The sequence below is a fragment of the Halichoerus grypus genome, chromosome X, assembly GCF_964656455.1.
Source record: "Halichoerus grypus chromosome X, mHalGry1.hap1.1, whole genome shotgun sequence".
Taxonomy (NCBI): domain Eukaryota; kingdom Metazoa; phylum Chordata; class Mammalia; order Carnivora; family Phocidae; genus Halichoerus; species Halichoerus grypus.
The window spans coordinates 39,019,214-39,040,205 of NC_135727.1; the positions used below are offsets into that span (position 1 = coordinate 39,019,214).

General features: G+C 42.2%; 1 protein-coding gene across 1 annotated transcript in view; it reads left to right on the forward strand.

Moving 5' to 3' along the window:
- GUCY2F (guanylate cyclase 2F, retinal) overlaps window positions 1–19,214 on the forward strand; it is a 90,272-nt gene extending 71,058 nt beyond the window's left edge. Inside the window, exons 13-19 of the mRNA XM_036078947.2 lie at window positions 135–327; window positions 3,747–3,921; window positions 5,830–5,928; window positions 9,067–9,161; window positions 15,071–15,159; window positions 15,245–15,333; window positions 17,714–19,214. Coding sequence (XP_035934840.1) covers window positions 135–327; window positions 3,747–3,921; window positions 5,830–5,928; window positions 9,067–9,161; window positions 15,071–15,159; window positions 15,245–15,332 — 739 coding nt within the window. The 3' untranslated portion in view covers window position 15,333; window positions 17,714–19,214. The remainder of the gene's footprint in view (window positions 1–134; window positions 328–3,746; window positions 3,922–5,829; window positions 5,929–9,066; window positions 9,162–15,070; window positions 15,160–15,244; window positions 15,334–17,713) is intronic.
- Window positions 19,215–20,992: the final 1,778 nt, after the last annotated feature.

Genomic DNA, 20,992 nt, shown 5'->3' on the forward strand with positions numbered 1-20,992 from the left:
ATGTTTTCATCCAGACGACATCTTCTTCCTCATTTACTTGGCAGTGATTTTGGAGAAATTGTGTTCTAGCAGATGTGCGTGTGGCATGCAGGGAGGCCACTGTCCTCTGAGGAATAGCTGTGTCTACTTTTCAGATCAGTTGCCGAATCCCTCAAAAAGGGCTGCACGGTTGAACCTGAGGGCTTTGACTTGGTCACCTTGTACTTCAGTGACATTGTGGGCTTCACCACCATCTCAGCCATGAGTGAGCCCATTGAGGTGGTGGACCTTCTCAATGACCTGTACACACTCTTCGATGCCATCATTGGCAGTCATGATGTCTACAAGGTAAGTTATTGAGCAGAGAAATATATTCTAGAGGGAAATTTTTATATGATGTCAATATTCCAAAATTAAAAGGTGGAATTTTACTGAATGTTGTTATGTAGGAAGTAAAATTTATTTACTTATTATTTGTTTGTTTATTTATTTTAGTTTCAGAGGTAGAGTTCAGTAATTCATCGGTAACGTATAACACCCAGTGCTCATCACATCACGTATCCTCCTTAATGCCCATCACCCGGTTACCCCATTCCCCCATCCCCCTCCCCTCCAGCAACCCTCAGTTTGTTTCTTATAGTTAAGAGTCTCTCATGGTTTGTCTCCCTCTCTGATTAAGGAAGTAAAATTTAAATAGTATACCAGTTCCATTAGTATCTTATTTGAAATGAAGGCCAGACAGAATGCATAAAATTTCACATTTTACAAAATAACAGTATGAACCAAGCAAAAGATTGCCAGTCAGATTTCTCTTGAACTGTTTCCTAGAACTGAGACGAAGAAGAGGTTGGAGCCAAAAGGGTTATTGTACTTGAGTGGCTAAGTAACCACAGTGTAGGCAGTATCATGCTAGGTACTGAAGGGGAGACAGAAGAAGGATGGGTGCTTTGCCTGTAGTTGGTGACTGCTACAGAGTTCCTCTTGGTACAGCTTGTGTAGCTCTGACACATACTGTTAACATTTGGTTTGCTCCCTTAAGTATCATTTTTCTACAGGAGGGAACTCTGGCATCACATAGGTCAGAGACCTATTAGACCTGAGGCTCTTTGGGATTGCTATGGGGTAACCAAGAGCCCACCTCGTGGTCTGAGGTCTAGGGAAGTCATTAACCGTGAGGTTGCAACCCCCTGCTCCCACCTTCCCCCCACCCCTCCAGCTGTCAATTTCCATTCTTCCTATCCAAGATTGCAGAAGATGAGCAGAGAACAGATGACTACGTTCACTCATTTGGGTGCCATGCTTCCTTACTCTTGACTTTTATGTGTTGTCTTACCTCTAGGCAGAAAATGACTAAAAATCTTATAGCTGTGCAAGGCCATTTCCACGTTTCTGCAACATGGATACTTGTCTTATTGATGGAGAAATATGCCCCAGGCATCCCAAACTTTAGACAGCTCCTCTGTCCCAGGAACCAAGGTAGAGCTGGGGAATGAGTACCTCCATTCATTGGATCCTTCACAGTAGTCTGAAATGTTCCAACTCTCAAATCACACACAGGGCAGTATGTTTATCTCAGATTAGACAGGGCCCTTTCAGGTCAGGTAGAGAGCCTCAGGGTTAGGCCAAGCTACCTAAATAGGTCTCAGAAATAGACATTATACCTGTCAATCAGCCGGAGCTGCAAACTAATCAAGAAGCACACATGGAAACCACAGTGGAGGAAAAAATCCATGGAATCAGACTACCTGTCTTAACTTGTTGATCTCAAGCAGCCTGAAGAGAAAAACAAATCACCAAAAGCTAATTCAGTTGAAACTAAAATCAAAGATGATTCAGCGTGGGCAGTAACACAGCCACTGGTTTAATCAATGCAGCTGATACTGTTCAGACAATTGGTGGAAGTCTTAGGGATGAGGCCATAGGATATTTTGGTACTTTGTGGCTGCAGTAGGGAGTTAGTGGTCTGTTTCCAGGATAGAGCAGGGCTATACAAATCCAAAAATGAAATCTAATTTTTCAGTCCTGCTTATTAAAAACAACAGTGCAAAGGAAATAAAATTGAACCAGCAGTGAGTCACCAAACCTGTTTGTGTTTTCATTTTCTTTACCTGTAAAATTGGAATCACCTCCCTGGCACTTGATAATCTGAAATGGAAGTGAGAAGGTTACTGCAGAATTACAAAGCTGGTGATTTGTTTTCAGTTTCCGTTCTCCTGCTACCACCCAATCTCAACCAGACCCCTTTCTATACTTCCTCTGCCCTTTCTGTGTCCTTCTGCTGGCTCATGCCGCCCACAGTCCCTCACAGCAGTCTCTCACCAAGGCTAGGTAGTGCCCATGCTCCCTGCCCTTCTAATCTCCTCATCCATGTCTGTGGGGCTCCTGAGTGACTGACTCGTTTCGGGGAAGAGTCAACCACTATTCTTTGATAATGGCCAGCCAGTGAGTCTCTCCCTCCCATATAACATTCACATTGTACCTGTTGCCTTCCTCTGTGCAGGGATCCTTTTCTCCAATTGCACCAGGAAAGGGAGGCCCTGGATGGAAGCATGGAGAGGTACAAAGTCCCATGGGTTCAAAGCATCACTGTTATTGGCTATATAGAAAGTCATGATGAGAGGCCTATTGCTGATTACTAAACTCTCTCTGGAGCTGAGTCATAGCCACCATCCCATGGCATGTGTCAAGACATATCAGTTTGGTGATGATAATGATGATGATGATAGCTTGCACTTATCCACCAGGTAGGTTTTAAGTGCTTTGGCATATATTAAGTTATTCAGTCCTTAGAAAACTCTATAAGGTAGGTACTGTCATTATCCCTATTTTACAAATAAGGATACTAAAGCACAGAGAAGTTAAGTGACTTGGCAAGGCCACACAGTTTGTAAATGGTGCATCTGGGAGTCTAACCAAGGCAGTATGACATCACAGTTTCGTGGTCTTAACTATTGCACTTCTCCAGAAAAGCATGGATTTTAACTGGATCCAAACTTATACTAGCAGTCTGACTGGCACATTTCATGGAAGTCCTTCCAGCTTACTTATCTTTTGGATTTACTTGAAATGCTTCAACTTACTAGTCACCTAAAAGAGTGAGCACACTTCTTTTGGGAAAATGAGGAATACAGATTTGCCTTTCTTTACAGGTGTCCAGCTCAAAGCAGCTGAGGGCAGATACTGCTGCCCTTTTGAGAGGTGGCACTAGGAGAGGAGGGGGTGGCTGATGGAAAAAAGACTCAGTTCTCATACCCAAAGGACTATAAACTAACTTCATCATATTAGCAATGCAAAGCAGAAGGAAAAGTCTCTTCCACCTCATTCCTTTCCCTTTCTCTATACTTGCCTTAAGGCTGCCCTAGCTCATTACCAAATCTTTGAGAGAGATGCTTGCTAGAGGAGTGCCTTATGCACCTTCTCCTAGGGTGTTCTTCCATGGACATCTATGGATACTCTCAGAAATGTCCCTTTTCCTTCCCCCAGGAATTACTTGGGGCCTGATAGTTCTCTAGGGCCAGCCAGGAAACTGCAAAGTAGCGTATGTCAGAATCTATGGGTGTGGGACCTAGACATCATTTTTTTTTTCCCTGAAGCTCCTTAAATGATTCTAATATGTAGCCAGACCTTGAACCTCTGACAGTCTCTCTCCATCTTCCTCACTGTACAATAAGCTTCCCTCATACCACTTAAACTGTGACACACACACACACATACACACACACACACACACTTATTTCCCTGCTAATTCTATTTCCCCTGATTCCCAGGTAGAGACCATTGGAGATGCTTACATGGTGGCCTCAGGCCTCCCAAAGAGGAATGGCAGTCGGCATGCAGCTGAGATTGCAAACATGTCCCTAGATATCCTGAGCTCTGTGGGTACCTTTAAGATGAGACACATGCCAGAGGTGCCAGTCCGGATTCGAATAGGCCTGCATTCAGGTAACCACAGCCAGCTAAAGTAAGAAAAGACATTCCCATGTGCCTCAAGAGAAGATTAGAAAAGGTCGGGGAGGGTAGTGCTTCCCTGATTACTGGCAGCTGAATTATCCAGGTGTCTAGTGCTGCCTAATTTCTTTATGCCTACCCAACTTTCACTCTCTTCCCAGCACCTGCACTACCCCAGTGGGAAGCAGTCCTTGTTCTAAGTACCAAACCCTTTCAATCTACCTTTCTTGTTAGAGCCAACATTTCCTATGTGCCTCAAGGGAAGACTAGAAAAAGGGTAGTGTGCCCCTGATTACTTTATGCCTAAAACTTCCCTCAACTGGCTTTTATGACATGCTCCTCACTCTCTGAATGCTTTTTCTCCATTTCATTCACTGGCTGTCTTGGCAACTCCTGCTCTTTAACTGTGGCTGTTCCCCCATTTTCTGCAAAGCTCTGAGTTGTGGTCCCCTTGCTCTCTGCACGTCTTGATTTCTGTTTCTCAACCCACTCCCACCTGGCTTTCATTTTCTACCATTGTCTGATAATCTCTTCTGTCTTTATCTGTCCCTTAAATATTGATATTCCCCAAGGTTCTGGCTTTCATCCACTGTTTTTCTCCCCTTACATACTCTCCTCTCATTCATGTCTATGATTTAACTACCACTTGTATGCTGACTTCCAGTCCCACTTCTATACCATTTATCTTACCTCAACCATACTTTGTCTTGGGTTGTTGCTTAATTACTTCCTGTTTAGTAGTCTCTTCTCTTTAATTAGACTATAAACTCCTAAAGAACTGAGACCATGTGTTACACTTCTTTTTTATTCCCCTTGGTGCCTAGCTCAGTACTCAATGAATGCATATGAATGGTGAGAAATGAATTAAAATGAAAAACATAAGTTTTGTAGTTCTTATTTTTATCTTTATAAATTAAAGAAAGAACTTTTTGAAACAAAAACACTTCATTAACTTTCTTTTTTTGAAAGATTTTATTTATTTGAGAAAGAGAGAGAGAGAGTGCTCACGAACAAGGCGGAGGGGCAGAAGGAGACAGAGAAGTAGATTCCCCACTGAGCAGGGAGCCTGACATGGGACTCAATCCCAGGACCCTGGGATCATGACCTGAGTCGAAGGCAGACGCTTAACTGACTGAGCCACCCAGGTGCCCTTAATTACTTTCTTTAACTCAGGAAATAGCAAAAACATAATGCTGAACAATTTTAAATAGAAAGAGAACAGAGGCCAGAAAAGTAAGGGTGGAGAACTTTTTAGATACTCCTGAATTAGGTTTTCAGTATGGTTGCTGAAGTTTTATCAAGTAATGTTCACTGTCTGAACACCTAACATGGCCATACTAAAATGTAAGAACAAAACACATTCTAAGGGCAAATAGAATATATTCTTATCTATATATGCTGCTTGTCCATGCCCCTAACACAAAGGATTGAAAGTCAATTCTACTTCTTTTCAGATTTTCTAATTGTCTTAGCAATAATTCTCTTGGGAAATAAATAGCCCCATGAGATCCCTCCTTCCTACCCTAAGACATAAGAAAGGGTCACATTTTTTTTTTTTTATTACAACAAACACGCTTGGATCCTGAGTCCCTACCTGGGCCTTTCTGGTTTGGCTTTTATGCTTATTTGTCCCTGTTGACAGATATAAGTATCTTGGGTGTAACTGTGACTTGGAACAAGAGTGTAAATCAGAAGTGTAGTCATGTCTGCATCATTATAAACTTGCTTTCTTGTAGGGCAAAGAGTTTATTACTCATTGTAGGACTTCCATCAGATTCCCAGAGCTATTTGGTAGCAACTTTGTTCTTTTATGCAGCTACATTCCTTCCCTTGGCAGTGTTCCTCTATTAGCATTGGATATATACCTGTTGACTATAACCCCAACTGACTGCTACTCTACAGGGCCAGTTGTTGCTGGAGTGGTGGGCCTCACCATGCCCAGATACTGCCTGTTTGGAGACACTGTGAACACAGCTTCTCGGATGGAATCAACAGGCTTACGTGAGTACCTAAGTGATGGGATGGGATGGTAACCTCCTACTGTTGGAAAAGTGATTTTCAAGAGGGGGAAGAAGAGCAGGATACCTGATGTTTTAATGTTTTTTTTTTTTTTAAATAAAAAATAATTTGAGAAGAATAAGATTTTATACACATATTTCCTGGTCTCTAATGGCAAGCCAGTAGGGGGTGATATTGGATTAAACATGTACCTTTCTTGTCCTAGAAATGAAGCTGTAGCTAAGTGACACTGAAAAAGTCAGTCAATTTGATCAAAACAACTAAAAATGTCCCGTGGGTACAGAAAAAAATTGGCCAGCCTGGTGGGGAAGTCATGTTGAAAAAAGAAAAAGTAAGGGACTGGCATTTTTAGTTTTTCATTTAGTTTGTGGAGACACACCCAGAATCAGCTGCCTCCCACCCAACTGCTGTTTGCTGCTCTAGTCCTCTCTCTGAACTTGTTAGGATCCTAGGAGTTCTGGTTTTATCAAATAGGCCCCTTGAATTTAGCTAGCAATAATCCCTCAACCTAAGGAGCTTGGAAATCTGAAATAGTCAATTCCAATTTGCCTGTATATAAAATCTGTAGTTTTTATCAAAACAGGCGTGGTGTCAAAGATACCATTTCTTGGTGGCGCCTGGGTGGCTCAGTCGTTAAGCGTCTGCCTTCGGCTCAGGTCATGATCCCAGGGTCCTGGGATCGAGCCCCGCATCGGGCTCCCTGTTCAGCGGGAAGCCTGCTTCTCCCTCTCCCACTCCCCCTGCTTGTGTTCTCTCTCTCGCTGTGTATCTCGCTCTGTCAAATAAATAAAATCTTTAAAAAAAAAAAAAAGATACCATTTCTTCCCCCTCGCCTTCTTTGAGAATAAAACTGTACAAATCCTTATGCCATCTGTCTGTTGCCGGCACCTCTTTATGGGTTATTTACGGCCACTACTAAGGCGATGTCAGAATCACAACATGTCTTTCCCTTTATCATGGTTGAGCAAAGCAATTTGTTTATGCTAATATAGGAAAGCATAGAAAATGATAATAAGTTCTATATACAGTTTTCATGGGTTTTCTATTTAAAAAAAACACTTAAGCTCTTAGCAGCCCTGGTTTTGACAGCTACTAGGCAAGACAAGCTCTTCCCAAACTCCAGCAGTCTACGCAAACTAGTCTCTGATGATATGGTGGGCCTATATCACAGTGGGTGGTGCCCTATCTGACCCCACTCCTCATCACTCATGTGCAGAAACAGGCTTGCACAATGGGTCCAGTCTTAGTCAATCTAGCCTGTGCAGCCATGATTAAGGAGGCAGCACGGAACTCAGAAGCTGTTGTCAGAATAAATTTTCTGACATCTGGGAAAGTCTTCGAACTCCACAGACATGGCAGAAGCCATGGAAGTAGTCATCCAGGAACCGCTGCATGCATATGACTTTGTTCTTGAAGTGCAACCCAAGATGAAGTGAAATTGATCATGGAACCGCAATGCAGATTTGGCACAGCACTCTGGACTGATGTAAGCTTGTAGAAGACTGAAGTCATATTCTGGTCTGCACCGGGGAAACTCCACTCATTTCACATTGGAAATGTAGAGCTGAGAGCAGAAATTGAATTTTCAGATTTAGGCAGCACCTTGTCCAGTGATGAGTTAGGAAGAAGAAAATGGAGTGAATCATACACAGCAGGTGTTTATTAAGCACTGACTATGCAAGGAATGCATTGTGAGGGATACAAAGAAGCAGACACATGTGGTCTCAGCACTAAAGGAGCTGGTTAGTGTGCTTTTCTGGAAACTAATGACTGTGACCAAAATAGAGCATTAAGCTCCACACCTGATTGAAGATTTGTAAAGAGGTAGCCTCATGATGGATATGAGACTAGGACAAGTCAGAGGTCTATTAAAAATTAATTTCGTAAATATCTCCATTATGCCCAGTTGAATTCACTGATTCTGGAATGGAAGTAACTAGTGACCCAGTCCTGGAGTGATTCTCCTTGCCACATACCTAGGTGCTCGTTGGAAGGAGCTATCTCTCTCTTTTGACCTGTGTTCCCCACTAGTAGGATTATGACTGACAACCAGATGCTAGAATGGCATACACGGAGCTGGCAAGGGGCACCTAGACGAGCAGGTGGCTTTTAGGAACCCTTTTTGAGCAGAGGTTTTGGGTGACCATGACTTAGTGAGGAAGATACAAACAACAGTACTGAGCTGGAAGGAAAGTTATTATGTTATTATGTGAAAGTATTATAAGAACACATAGCAGAAATTTCTTGCAGTTCTTTCCAGCCTATGCCTTCCTACTTAGATTGTTCCTCAGCTTCTAAAAGAATTATTTTCTCAAGTGTGTGGGAATAAGTCTTGGACTTTTATTTAAGACTCAACTTGAACAGGTCTTACTTCATAGGATAACCGTTTTCAAGAAAGTCAAGGATTCTACCTGAGTTAATAATAAATGATTGTTCTTCACCAAAGAATTACACTTAGTTTCTACATAAAATTTATAGTCGTAGCTCTCCATGTAACACTCTTATCCCAGGTTGGGCTCACTAGTTGGAAAATAATACATTCGTGTGTGTATACATCTAGATGCATCCACCCAAAGGAAAGCTATAAATGTACAGTTGCCACAGAATGTTGACCAAGGTCTTGGGACATTTTTTCTTGACGTTCTATTTTAAGTGCAGCAATATTGGAAGATAGTTGTATGGATGTGTATGTAAAAAGACACCCTGTTGTCTCTTAAGTAGGATAGGCAGACCTTGGGAGCTCTGCTTTAGCAGCAGCCTGTAGAAGAAGCTGCTGAAACCTAACTTCCCTCTGAAGAGGTCCCATTTCAGCTGAGAGCACAGTAGTGGTAGCCGGTTTCTCAATCACAGTCGAGTTAAATTAACACCTTTCTATTGCATGGCCTTTCATCTGAGATAGTGTCTAGGAGGCTGATAGGTGCTATAGCTAACACCTTATTTGGGCCTGGTGAGGAAGGCCACCACTCCCCATTCCTCCTGTGAAACCCTAACTGAAGCTCCCTCTCGGGGACTTTTCTTAGGGTCTTATTCATTTAGGAGTGGGGGGCATTTATTACATTAATATTTTCTCATTGATTTTACCTGGAAGGATCCAAAGTCATGTCTGTCTTTCTTTTACAGCTTACCGCATTCATGTCAGTCACAGCACCGTGACAATTCTTCGAGCTCTGAGTGAAGGCTATGAAGTGGAGCTTCGAGGAACGACAGAGCTCAGGGTATAATGTCCTTTTGTTTTTGTTTTTGTTTTTTTTAAATCAAACCACTTGGACACACCTGCTTCTGGAGAGGTCATGGTCTGCTGAAAGAGTTTACCTGGATGTCTGAGACTTAGAGCTATAATTTGGGCAGAATTTCCAGCCCTATTTGTGGTTCCCAAGAGATTGTTCCTTTTTGCTTTGATTTTCTTCTCTTTAAAATATGGCCACAGTGAGGAGGATTGTTAGAACTCCTTCTGAATTTTTCAGACTATGAGCTGCATCTTTCTCTCTTAAAGGATTGCCCAGAATTTGGGTTTTCAATGAGCTGCACTATTATTTATTTAGATCTTCTAACTTCCATTTTGTTTACTCTTTGGCAGTTCCAGACATGATTCAATAAACTAAAGTATTAGTGAGTTTGTGTTTTCTATTTGCCTGCTCAGTGGCCACATTTCTAATTTTTCATCCACACCATTGACCCCCTTCCATTTACAGAGAGGCTTTATGTCTTCCCCAAAGGACCAGGAGGAATAAAGTCAGTTCCTGTGAAAGACAAACATTTTGTAGCACCTTTTCTTTCTGCTAGGACTATCCCTTGATCTAGGATTCAGGATTAGGATAATTTTCCCTTTTCTTTCTTTCTTTTTTGCCATCTCCACTGGATTCTTTTCATCTTCCTCTGGATAATCCCAGAGCCCCTGACTTCCCCATTTGTAAGAGACTCTAGAGAGCTAATCATCTAACTTCTTCATTTTTAGATGAAAAACCAAAGCCCAGAGAGGTGAAGTAACTTGGTAAGGGTCACACAGTCAATTGATGGCAGAATCAGGCCAAAACCCAGGAAGTCTGACTTCCCACTCAGTACCCTTTCTACGGTACCATTGTGCATGAAAATTATTTTCTCAGTGATTATACTTGGGCAAAGCAAAACCCAGGTACTGAGTGATGCACAATTTGTTCCTGTCATTAACAAGCCTTCCTCAAATGGTGGCAATTTACGTGTAAAAGGATTTCAGAAGTTAAAGGTTGGAAGGCTTGATTCTGGTTGATCAGTTACTTTTCTGGCTAATTCTGGTTTGTCTCTTCCAATAGATCCTAATATCTTCTAGCAGATGGGATGAGTCATTTATGAGGGGACAGAGGTTCCTTTCCCACCTCTGCAGAGAACTCAGTGAGATGATAGGAGTGGCAAAATTACTTGAACAGTGAATCACATCACTCAAGGCTTTTGTGATCCCTCTATATATTGACATTTCTTAGCAGAGGAGGACAAAGGTGGCTTTATTTCCTGAGGCACTTTCCTGTCTGTATTGCTGGGCACAGATTCCATCATTTAAAAGCTGAAGAGCTAAAGAGGTGACACTTTTGAAACTGAAAAGGAAAATATGCCCCCACCCCATGGTTTTTATTGCCCCCCAAATTCCAGTCAGGAAGCATTATATCTTTGGGTGTTTTGAGTACAAAAGCAGGACTACTTCAAAAGGGCCCTTTGCAGCTTCACAATTTCCCTTACCCCAGGGAATTTGGGAACCTGCTACAGCAAGTTGGAGGAAGAAGCAGGGAGAGGCTTCCCCTAAGGCCACGTCAGGCCATGCTTATTGAGGTGGTAGAGGCTTCCTGATGGAGAGGGAGATACTGAGAGAGAAGAGAGGGGGCCCCAGGGGAAAGGAAGGGGCAATGTGAAGAAGAGAATAAGAAGTACCAAAGAAGGAAGGGAGAAAATGGGAGATCCTTTCTGCCTCTGTACCCCTGCCCCTGACCAGAGGCAGGTATTGGACATTACATAGTAAGGACTGGGGGACAGGAGATTCCTTGTTCTTTGGGGGCATGCAATATATCCCCAATAAGACCATATCAACCAGTACGCTTCAGAAATTCTGATTCAACATTTCCATCCCTCATTCACTCTGTGTTGTTGGAAAGCAAGAATCGCTTTAGTACATGGGTCAGAAGGACCACATTTGATAGCCTGCCAGGTGTGATGGCCAAGACGATGGTTGAAAACATCCTCTCTTTCAAGCTGGCTGATATTTGAAATTCCTTCATCAGAGCCTCTTCTCTTGGGCTCAAGGATTAGATCCAGGAACAACACTCTTTTCCCATTCCATCCCCTTCATTGGGGTGATGACACTTTAAGTTGTTTCCCCTAGTGGGAATCAAAAGTGTGGATTGGGTTGGGTGAGAAAAGAGAACATAGTGCAGTTGAGTAATTAGGTGGGTGGGGTTTACAAAGAAAGACATCAAACTGAGGAAGCTGAGGTAGATTGGGGGAGGACTCATTAGAGATGACAAGCTCAGCCTCTCTGGGGAGTTGTCCTGCCCACTCCAACCCCCTTTTGTACTCTACTGGCAACAAATCATCAGTGCTTAACTAGCCAATTCTGCCCTTTTCAATATTTCTCTCCTAATGGCCTGGTGATAAGTCATCTTATTACCTCTTCTCTTACATGAATCCTATTTTAGTTACTGTTTTACTGACAAGTTCAAAGCTTCTTGCTGAGACTTTGTATATTTTGAGGCTTATCAGTTGTATTTACTAGGGCCTCTTAGGTAGATTTACATTCTGAGAAGACTTTCCTAAATGGTTGTTCTCAGCCAGTTTATGTCCTTGCCAGAGGTGGACACTTGTGACCTTGTCTCTGAATTCTGGGGCTAAATAGTATTTGATTCTCAGGCCCCTAAGCAGTAGTCCTGTTTTATTTGTGATTTCTCTTTTTTCCCCAACCTCTTCCAGCCCTATTGTCAACTCCTAACACTCACATACACAAGTTTGCACATGAGTAAGCATGTGCACACACATGTGCGCACACACACACATACCAGCAATTGAGCTAAGAAGTAATGAGGTTGGGGACACCTGGGTGGCTCAGTTGGTTAAGCGTCTGACTCTTGATTTTGGCTCAGGTCATGATCTCGGGGTTGTGAGATGGAGCCCTGCATCAGTCTCTGTGCTGGGCATGGAGCCTGCTTAAGATTTTCTCTCTCTCTCTCTCTCCCTCTCCTCCTGCCCCTCCCCACCTCCCTCTCCTCCTGCCCCTCTCCACCTCCCTCTCTAAGAAAAAAAAGAAGTAATGAGGATGTATTGGCAGAGTCATGAAGGTCAGAAGGTCTGGTCTGTAATTCTCATCCCATCAATGACTCAATGTGTGACATTGGACAAGTAACTTTATCCTTTCTGTGCTTCCATTTCTTCACATAGAGTCCTCTTCTGACCTGTGATTATCAGGAAGCTCATTATTCACAAACTATAAAATTCCCAACAGTTGCTTTTTGGCCTCTAGACCTGTCCCTTGACTCCAGTGTGTTGGAAAAATTATGTGGTATAGAAGGAAGAGCATTTAAAATTTGGAGTCTAAGATGTTAACTAGACTTATTATGATGAGCATTTTACAATATATATACATATCAAATCATTATATTGTACAGCTGAAACTAATATAATGCTGTATGTCAGTTATACCTCAATAAAAATAGCTAAGTCGTAGTAAAAAGAAAATAAATAAAACTTGGAGTTCAGTAAAATTGGGTTCAAGTTCCAGCTATGCCTGCTTATTGACAAGTCATTTAATTTCCATGAAACTCAGTGTCCCTATTTGCAGAATGACGTTAATAATAAACGCACCTTCCAGAGTTTTTGTGAGAATTAAAAAAGACAGGAGATGCCAAAGTGTCTTTAAAGTGTCAGGCCAAAGGAAGATGCTATTATTTGGTGGGGGGGGGGGTTGTCTCTGGGACTGCCTAGGGATTGATAACAAGTCAAGGGTGTGCTTTAGATTTTAGTTGTTGCAGCTTGTTCCCTCCCTTTCTCTCTCTTCTGCAGAATTTTGGAAATAGGGTGGGTAAACAGAGAGCTAGGATTCTAAGAATTCTCCTGGATGGGCTCCAAAACCTCAGAGAGCCCCTGGGGCTCCCCTGCATACTCTTTGATTTGGAAGCTTGCCTGAGTCCATAACACTCCCATTCTCTTTTGCAACCATTAGTTTTGGCATACCAGTGTGTGTCCCAGGACTCACCCAAATATCTGGACAATCCTGGCATCCACAAATCTCCCTTGGGGATTGGCACACTATCCTGATAGCCTCTAGATCTCAAGACAAACAGCCAAATATGCCTGGGGGTTGGGATCCTCAAGTTTGAGCTTTAAGAGTATGTTTTAGCAAAGTGAGGTCCATTGACACCTGAGTATTCCAAGTGCTCAAGGGTTGAGTTTTCCAGTGAATGGAACAGTCTATCTACTGAGCAACTGTTCTGTATGAGACACTGCACTAGGTACTGTGAGGAAAAGAGCTTAGGAGGCAGAAGATTTGGGCTTGTATTTAGAGCCCAAAACATGGCCTGACAGTGTTTTTATTTAACTGCACTGTGAGCTCCTGAAGGACAGAGCCATTTCTGTTTTTCCACACCTGGTACAGTGAGGGTAGAATAAATGTAAGAATGAGGGATATGAGTATATTTTAAAGTTGTTCACTTCTTCTGAAAACAGAGTGGCTCCAAACAGTCCAATTATTTGAGGTTTAGAGTGAGTTGGTTGCCAGCTAGTGAAGATTGGGCTGTTGTGGTATTCTCTTCCTACTTGCCTATAGTGGGCTTGTTCAGAGCCTTGAACCAAGTATCTGCAAAATGCTTTGAGAGTCTTCCATTAAATGTGCTTATTATTATTATTATGGTTGTTGTCATTATTGTTAAGGGAAGAATATATGTGATGTAAAATAGAGAACAATGGATTTGATATTTAAAGGGGGGACAACCTAATTGGAATTTCTAAGTTAAACAATTTAGAACTGTTCCAAATGAGATCAGCCAAGAGTGAGACCATATTTCAGATTAATGAGTTGGAAACACATCCCATTACTTTTCTCAGTCTTAGTAAACACATTTTTTTTCCTTATGGATTGGAGGAAATGAAAGAACAGATGAAAGACAGTTGAAAGGAGGAGAGTGAAACACATTGAGAGGAGGGTTTATTAGAAAAAGGGGAGGGCAAAGCAGAGACAGAAAACTTGGCTCCTCTGAGGGTCATCATTTAGGCTCTGGGGTGACCAGCTGGAGTTTACACTCCCTTTCTCTTCTCATACCTATGGTTCTTGACAACCAAGGAACTGGGCTGTAGATGGAGGCCTCCCTGGGGTCTCTCTCTACCTGTGAGAATCCCTTGGCAGGAAGAAAAGAACACTGCAGAAATGTAGACCTCTCTAAGCAGCCAGGATGCCCTGGCCTGCACAGCTTGCTTTCCATTACTATTCCAATTTTTGGGTTTTGTGAGAGCCTTTGGATGGTGAGTATTTGGGGGAGGTAGACTCTGAATATATGTACTCTAGACAGGAAAGACAATGGGATGCCTAAGGCCAAAAGATCAGGGCAAAAATGACAAACAAAATCTTGAATTCAGCGTCCAGATGTTTGGTTACTATGAAGCCAAACAACAACATGTTCCCAACGATGGAGCTGTGTGGCAGTGGGTAGACAAAACATCTGGATGACAGCTTCAAATGGTGTTCACTTTTCTTTTTCTTTTTTTTTTTTTTTTAGAGAGGGTGGAGAGGCGGAGGGAGAAGGGGAAAGAGAGAATCTTAAGCAGGCTCCATGCTCAGCGTGGAGCCCAAGGCAGGGCTTGATCTCATGACCCTGAGATCATGACCTAAGCCAAAATCAAGAGTTGGACACTTAACTGACTGAGCCACCCAGGTTCCCCCAAATGGTGTTCGCTTTTCATCTGCCTGCTGTGTCAGCTTATGGAGCTTGCCTGAGGCACAGGTATATATAGCAAGGAAGCTGTGTAGGAAGGAAGACTCCAGGGAGTGGTGATAAGGGGAAAGCAGAGGCAATTTCTGAGCCAGACTGAATGCTTATACCCCATTGATCAGAAGCACATCTTTGGGAAAATTGGTTATAGCACATTTAAGATTTTCTGTATTTTCTATAATAAGGGCAAAGGCACAGAAGAGACCTTCTGGCTGGTTGGAAAAAAAGGCTTCACGAAGCCCCTTCCTCAGCCCCCACCAGAGGGCAAAGATAGGTAAGTAGAGTTCACACTTGGAGTCTTCCTATGCCCTAGTCTGCTCCACGGTCTTCACTATTTTTGTGTCTCTCCTGCCCCACAGGCAAGTGGGCCATGGCTTACAACCAGTGGAGATTGCAGCCTTCCAAAGAAGAAAAGCAGAAAGGCAGCTGGTGAGAAACAAGCCATAAGGTAATGGCCAGCAGGAAAACAGAGCACAGGAGTTTGCCAAATTTTCAAAGCTGGGGCTCCCTTTGGCAATGGGTGCCAGTCTCAGCCTACGCTCTATTGGCAGAGTGTGATGAAGTTGGTGAATTTCCAAGCTCCACTGAGTTGAGCAAAAACCTTGTGGGGAGGCCAGTTGCAGAGCAAGCTGCATCTGAGGGAGGTCAGCTGCCCTGGCCTGAGAGACCCTTGCCTCCTGCACTGATAACACATTTGGATGTTAACAAGGCTGGCCATGTCATCTAGTTATCAGACAGGAGCACCTGTCTGTTTCATTGTCAAGAACCTGGACCACATGATGAGCCACTTCACATCTTTGGAGATTCACATCTATCTAAGCAATACAGCAATATTATGATGACCCCCTTTTCCCAGGATCCATTGGCAAGACCATCTTTGAGGGGATATTATGTCATTTCCTCTGAGGCACTGCTTGATCCCTTCTGAGGTTGGCATTGCCAACCAAAATAAGACTGTTTACTCCTTGACTGCCTGGCTTGAATTCAGGACAATTTCCCCCATTGCTCCTACTCCTACTAGAATGGTATGATTCTGAAGCAGCAACAACAGCCTAATTATCAAGAATTCTCCCCATATATTTATCTCTGAGGAATCCATCGCTTTCTGGGGCTCCTCTCAGTATCTCTTCTCTATCTTGCTTTCTTATTTTCTCTTTTATGGAGACTTTGACCCTAAGACCTATAGCTCCCTCTACATATACTTAGAAATCACAAGATTCTGAAGTAAACATTAAGGCATCTCCACACATTCCTGCTCCCTTGTTTCAGAATAATCACAATTCTAGCAGCAACTACCAAACGCATCCACATACTTCCTGTTTTCCCATTAATCTCTGTTTAACTTTGTCCGCTCTCTATGACTGGTTCTTTCCTAAGGAAAACCAGTGTATCTTCATTTCTGCAGCTATCACAGGTACCCTCTGTAAATCATACTATTCATGCTTCAGAAAGGCTTCAGTACTGAACATGTGTCTCCCCTGGAGCCCCCTTTACCACCCTCTGCCATCCTTCCACCTGGGGCCTAGCTCTGTTTTTTTCCTATTGGTCAATACAAGCAGATTAAGCAGCTGGGACACACATTCGTCTAATTTCCAGGAGCGTTTTTTTCCCATGGGGAAGGAAACACACAGACACACATAGACACACAGTCGGTCTCTTTCTCTGTCTCTCTTTCTCTCACAGCGAGAAAGGTCTTGGAAGCTCTTGAAGGGTTTTCCCTTTGGTGGGATGGCCTAGGCATTGTGGTAGGCACTGTGCAAGAACCTATCCGTTCCTAAGAATGTGTTGGAGCTTATAGAAGACACTGCAGCTGACTCACCATCACTGGTTGTGTACTCTGGGGTCAGACCGGGAGGAAAGAAAAATGCTGTGAAAGGGGCACAGCTTTGGTGAACTGACTGTTTTGGCTGCCTCTCAAGCAGGGCCCTGCTGTCTCCCTAGTAGCTCCTTCCTCATGTCCCCAAATATCTACCACTTTTCAAACCTTTCTAAAGGTTATCACTTCATCTAGTTACTTGCCCTAGAATTTCACCAACTGGGCTATTTGGGGTTGATGAGCCTTTCAATCATAGATAGACCTTTTGGAGACTAAGGGGTGATTAATTTCTCATATCAGAGTGAAGGTGAACTGAGCTAGATGTTCAGGAGCACCTGGAAATTTCATTTTGGTTGGGACCAGGAGAAATGAGGAAGTTTGGCAGTTATGGAGAATCGAAGGTCATAGTGGAGGTCTTCAGACAACACAAGAGCAATGGATCCCTGGGAGATGGGAGAAGGGTGAAAACAAGTATGGGAGTGGAAAAGTCAGTTTATAGATTCCCCCACTTTTAAACCTTTGCTCTGGGTTTTCTTTGGACACAAAGAATGGGAAGAAAGCATGCTTTTCCTTCTGCTCTCAGGACCTAGGACCTCTGCCAGAGCTCTAATATAACTGCTCCATGTGGGTTAAATCAGCCTTTGTGGACTGGCCTAGAAACCTGACCACTACATATATATAACACAGTTTCTATGGAGCAAGGCATTCCAAGTTCCGAATCATTGACTTATAAATGTTTAGGACACATCTCATTAGTAAGTTGAGGATTACTTATATATTAACATGCCCCCTTTTTTCTTAAATTTGTAAAAACCCTTATAAATAGCAACATCTAATTATGCAAACCTGACAAATATAATGTTTATTTGTTCAGTGATCCAGGAAAGTTTAGCAATTTGCAAGCTTTTCATGTAGAGTGGCATTGTGTGGCTTGGAGTCATTCATATTGAAATCCTGTGAAAGGCCTAGGATGGAGAAGGTATACTTACTGTGTTCTCTTTCTCCCCCCCAGGAGTGAATGGCTGTGAGATTGGAATCTTCTATTGGTGAGGCAATGGAAAAGCTCACTCCAGTTCAACAAATTGTTCTGCTTGGGCAAGAAATTAGTGAATGACTATACCTCTGAGGATGACCAGTCTACGGGGTTATTCGAGCCTAATTCCAGTGTAAGGAGGCCCCTGGGAAGTAACTTTCATAAGTTTTGTTCTTTACACAGCTATCACCAAAAAGGCCATTTGAATGTAAACTGCAATGGATGTGAACCCTAAGGAAGGGTAGAGAACCACCTCCAAGTTTAGTCATTCCAAAATAACAGGCCCAACTTGGACTAAGATAAGAAGGTCTCTATTTTCACAGAAAAAGTAGGAGGCACTTTGTTTTCTTTTTCATTTCGTTTGAATCTCTAGAAAGTATTTAATGAGTATAATTTATAACTCAGATACTATGAGATTAGTGCCAGGAAAAAAAAACTTCCAGCAAACATACATCTGAATCCCAGTCCACTGTGACCTCAGTTGACTGGAATGCATAGGGAATAGGGGGGAGGAGAAGAGTCTGGTTAATTGTGTTGTTTGGATAATTGAAGGCTAAGAAGTTCCTTTGTTTTCTTATTGCTTATTATTCAAAATCTTTCCACAACTGTCATGGTCTCTTTTCCTGTCTAAGTAAGGAGAATCTAAGCAACATAATTGAATTGTCCTCGCTAGATAGGTGAGTAGCTCACTGGGCCTCAGGGTTATAAATTCTGAACATGACGGAAGAGATGTAAGAGATATTGTCAGGGTAAAAGATACAGAAGTAGTGGATTGAATTGAGCAATTCCCTTTAGGTTTTATTCTTTTTCTCCCTTCTCCTGCCCACTCTGCCTTTCAAGCCCCTGCCCTGGCCCCTAAAATAAATCCCTTTGAACATTTGTTTTTACTTTGTGCTTTTAGTTTTCCAGATTCTACTTTCAAGGGGTTATTGGCAGTGGCTTGCCACAGTCACATGGACCAAAGCAATAAGACTTAAGTCACAGGCATGTTTAAAATAGTTAAGCAAGGTTTTCCTCCCTTTTATTATAAAAAATAATCTCTTTATTAAAAGAGCTGAACCCAAACATATCAGCCAGTAAAGCAGTTAATTCTTTTAGAACAAGCCTTTTTTAAAAAAGAAATACCTAGTGCATAATTTGATACCTTTCTCACTCATATTTAATTTTTCCATTATCAACTCACCCTGAATCTAAGCTTAAAGTCAAAAGCTCTTCCTGGCAGTTTCCCCTCCACTTTCAGTCAAAACACAAACACCCTCGGACTCTTCACAGAAGCTTAACCTCTCTCAGCCTCAGGTAGTCTATTTACTATGCTAAAGCTGTTCAAGAGGATGCAGAAGAGGCTGACGTTGCCTTTCAGCTTCCTTGATCAGAGTTTCTAATTCCTTTTTCTAGACATGGCAGAGGAGAAGGAGACATGAAATATCATCCTCTACTTGTGGCTAGGTCTCGGTCAAAAGCTGAGCTTTTAAGAATTCTATAGAGGCAAAAAAAAAAAAAAAAAAAGAATTCTAGAGAGGCAAGGGCTAAGGGAAGTTTCCAAGAAAGATACCAACTCAAAACAGAGGCTTTCACTTCTCCTAGAGGAGGTAGGCACTGCCCTCTATTATGAATTGGAAGGATCATTGAGGGCAAGGGAGGGGGATGGGGCTGCAGCTCTAGGCTCCATGGATCAGGATTCTCCCAAACCTAGTCCAGTCCTTTCGTGCAGGAACTATAGCCCCAGGGCTAGGCCTGCAAAATATTGAGCAACAAGACCCACTGAGGAGGATCCATTAGCTCTGTGTCTGATCCTATCCCTTATTTCCCTCTTTGGATTTCTCAAGTCCAGCATGTCAACCAAACCCACCTTTTATAGCCTACTAATCCTGTCTTGTGCATGATCACGTCTTCCTTTGCTTGATTCTGTCATGAACCCCTATCTAAAACCAGTCTATTCTTTCTTGTATTCTTTTTCATTAAGGCCTTCTGCATTGACCAAAACTAAGCTCTCTTTAATTTGCTTAGCATTTTAATTATCTGTGGAGAAGAAAAACACTCTCTACTCCCATGAACCATTGTGCAGTAAAGCCTACTTCTTATATACAACTGATTATTTCTCTCTTCACCTGTTGCTAGTGCACAGTGTCTTGAGTTGGTGGTTAAGAGGGACCAAAATGATTTTTTATCACAGTTCTTTTCTAGCTTATATTCCTTGTACAAAACAAAATATTTAGAAAACAATTTGAATAATGTTTTCAAACAGATTTGAATTTGTTTCATCACCTCTCTTATATCTGCGTATTTCCCTGTGATTCGTCTCTTCTCAAAATAGATTATTAGAAAAAGAAAGCCAAATGCTAATGAATTGCAAGCTAGGTTCTGCTTATTTGAGGTTTTACTGTACTTTACAATGTAACTTTACAAAATGGTCATCCCATGGGACATCATTTAAGTCCTTTAGATTTTTTTCTTACTGATCTCAATGGCAATGCAGGTTCATTATAGAAAATTGAGAAAACACAGAAAGGTTTATAGGAAATTTAAATTGCTCAGATTCCTTTTAGATCCTTTATTCTATTTTATCCTTGTTTGGGCTCACTTCATACATTATTGCATGTTATTAAAACACCCACTCAGCCAAATAATACCTTAAGTCAGCTGATTCTCAAATTAGCCCGTTTTACTTTTATTTTATTGCTCGCCACGTTACTCATGTTTTTGGTGGTAGAGGCTGAATCTGCTTAGAATGTGGACAGCTTTCAGTGATCCACTCGTTCCTTATTTCTCTTGGCATAGCTAAGCAGGAGGAGAGAGCAGATGGCTATACCTCATCAGAGAGCTCTAACTCGGTTTGCTACATAAAGATACTCTACCGAAAAGTGTTGTTCCAAGGACTCCCATTCTGTCTACCTTGTCTTAGACTTAATATAAACAGCTTTATTACCAATCTACTCATCTCATCACATTCTTATCCTTAATCCAAGTGGAATCAACTTGCAAGGAGTGGGAGGTGGCAAACAGCCAAATAGTAATACTTCATGCACGGGGTGGTCACATCTATGTGACATCAGACAATTGGATGTAACTTAAAAACTTAGTTGCATCAAGTAAGCATTAATGAGATGAAAGGCCACAGTAGATTGACCATTTTATTTTAACCTGTTCTCCAGTTAAAGCTGGTTGACCTAATCAAGCACATTTTCCATCTGGTTGGTTGCTTCTAGCCCATTAAAATAGTGGAAACTCTCTCTCTTACCCCTTTTCTGGTCCGTGCCA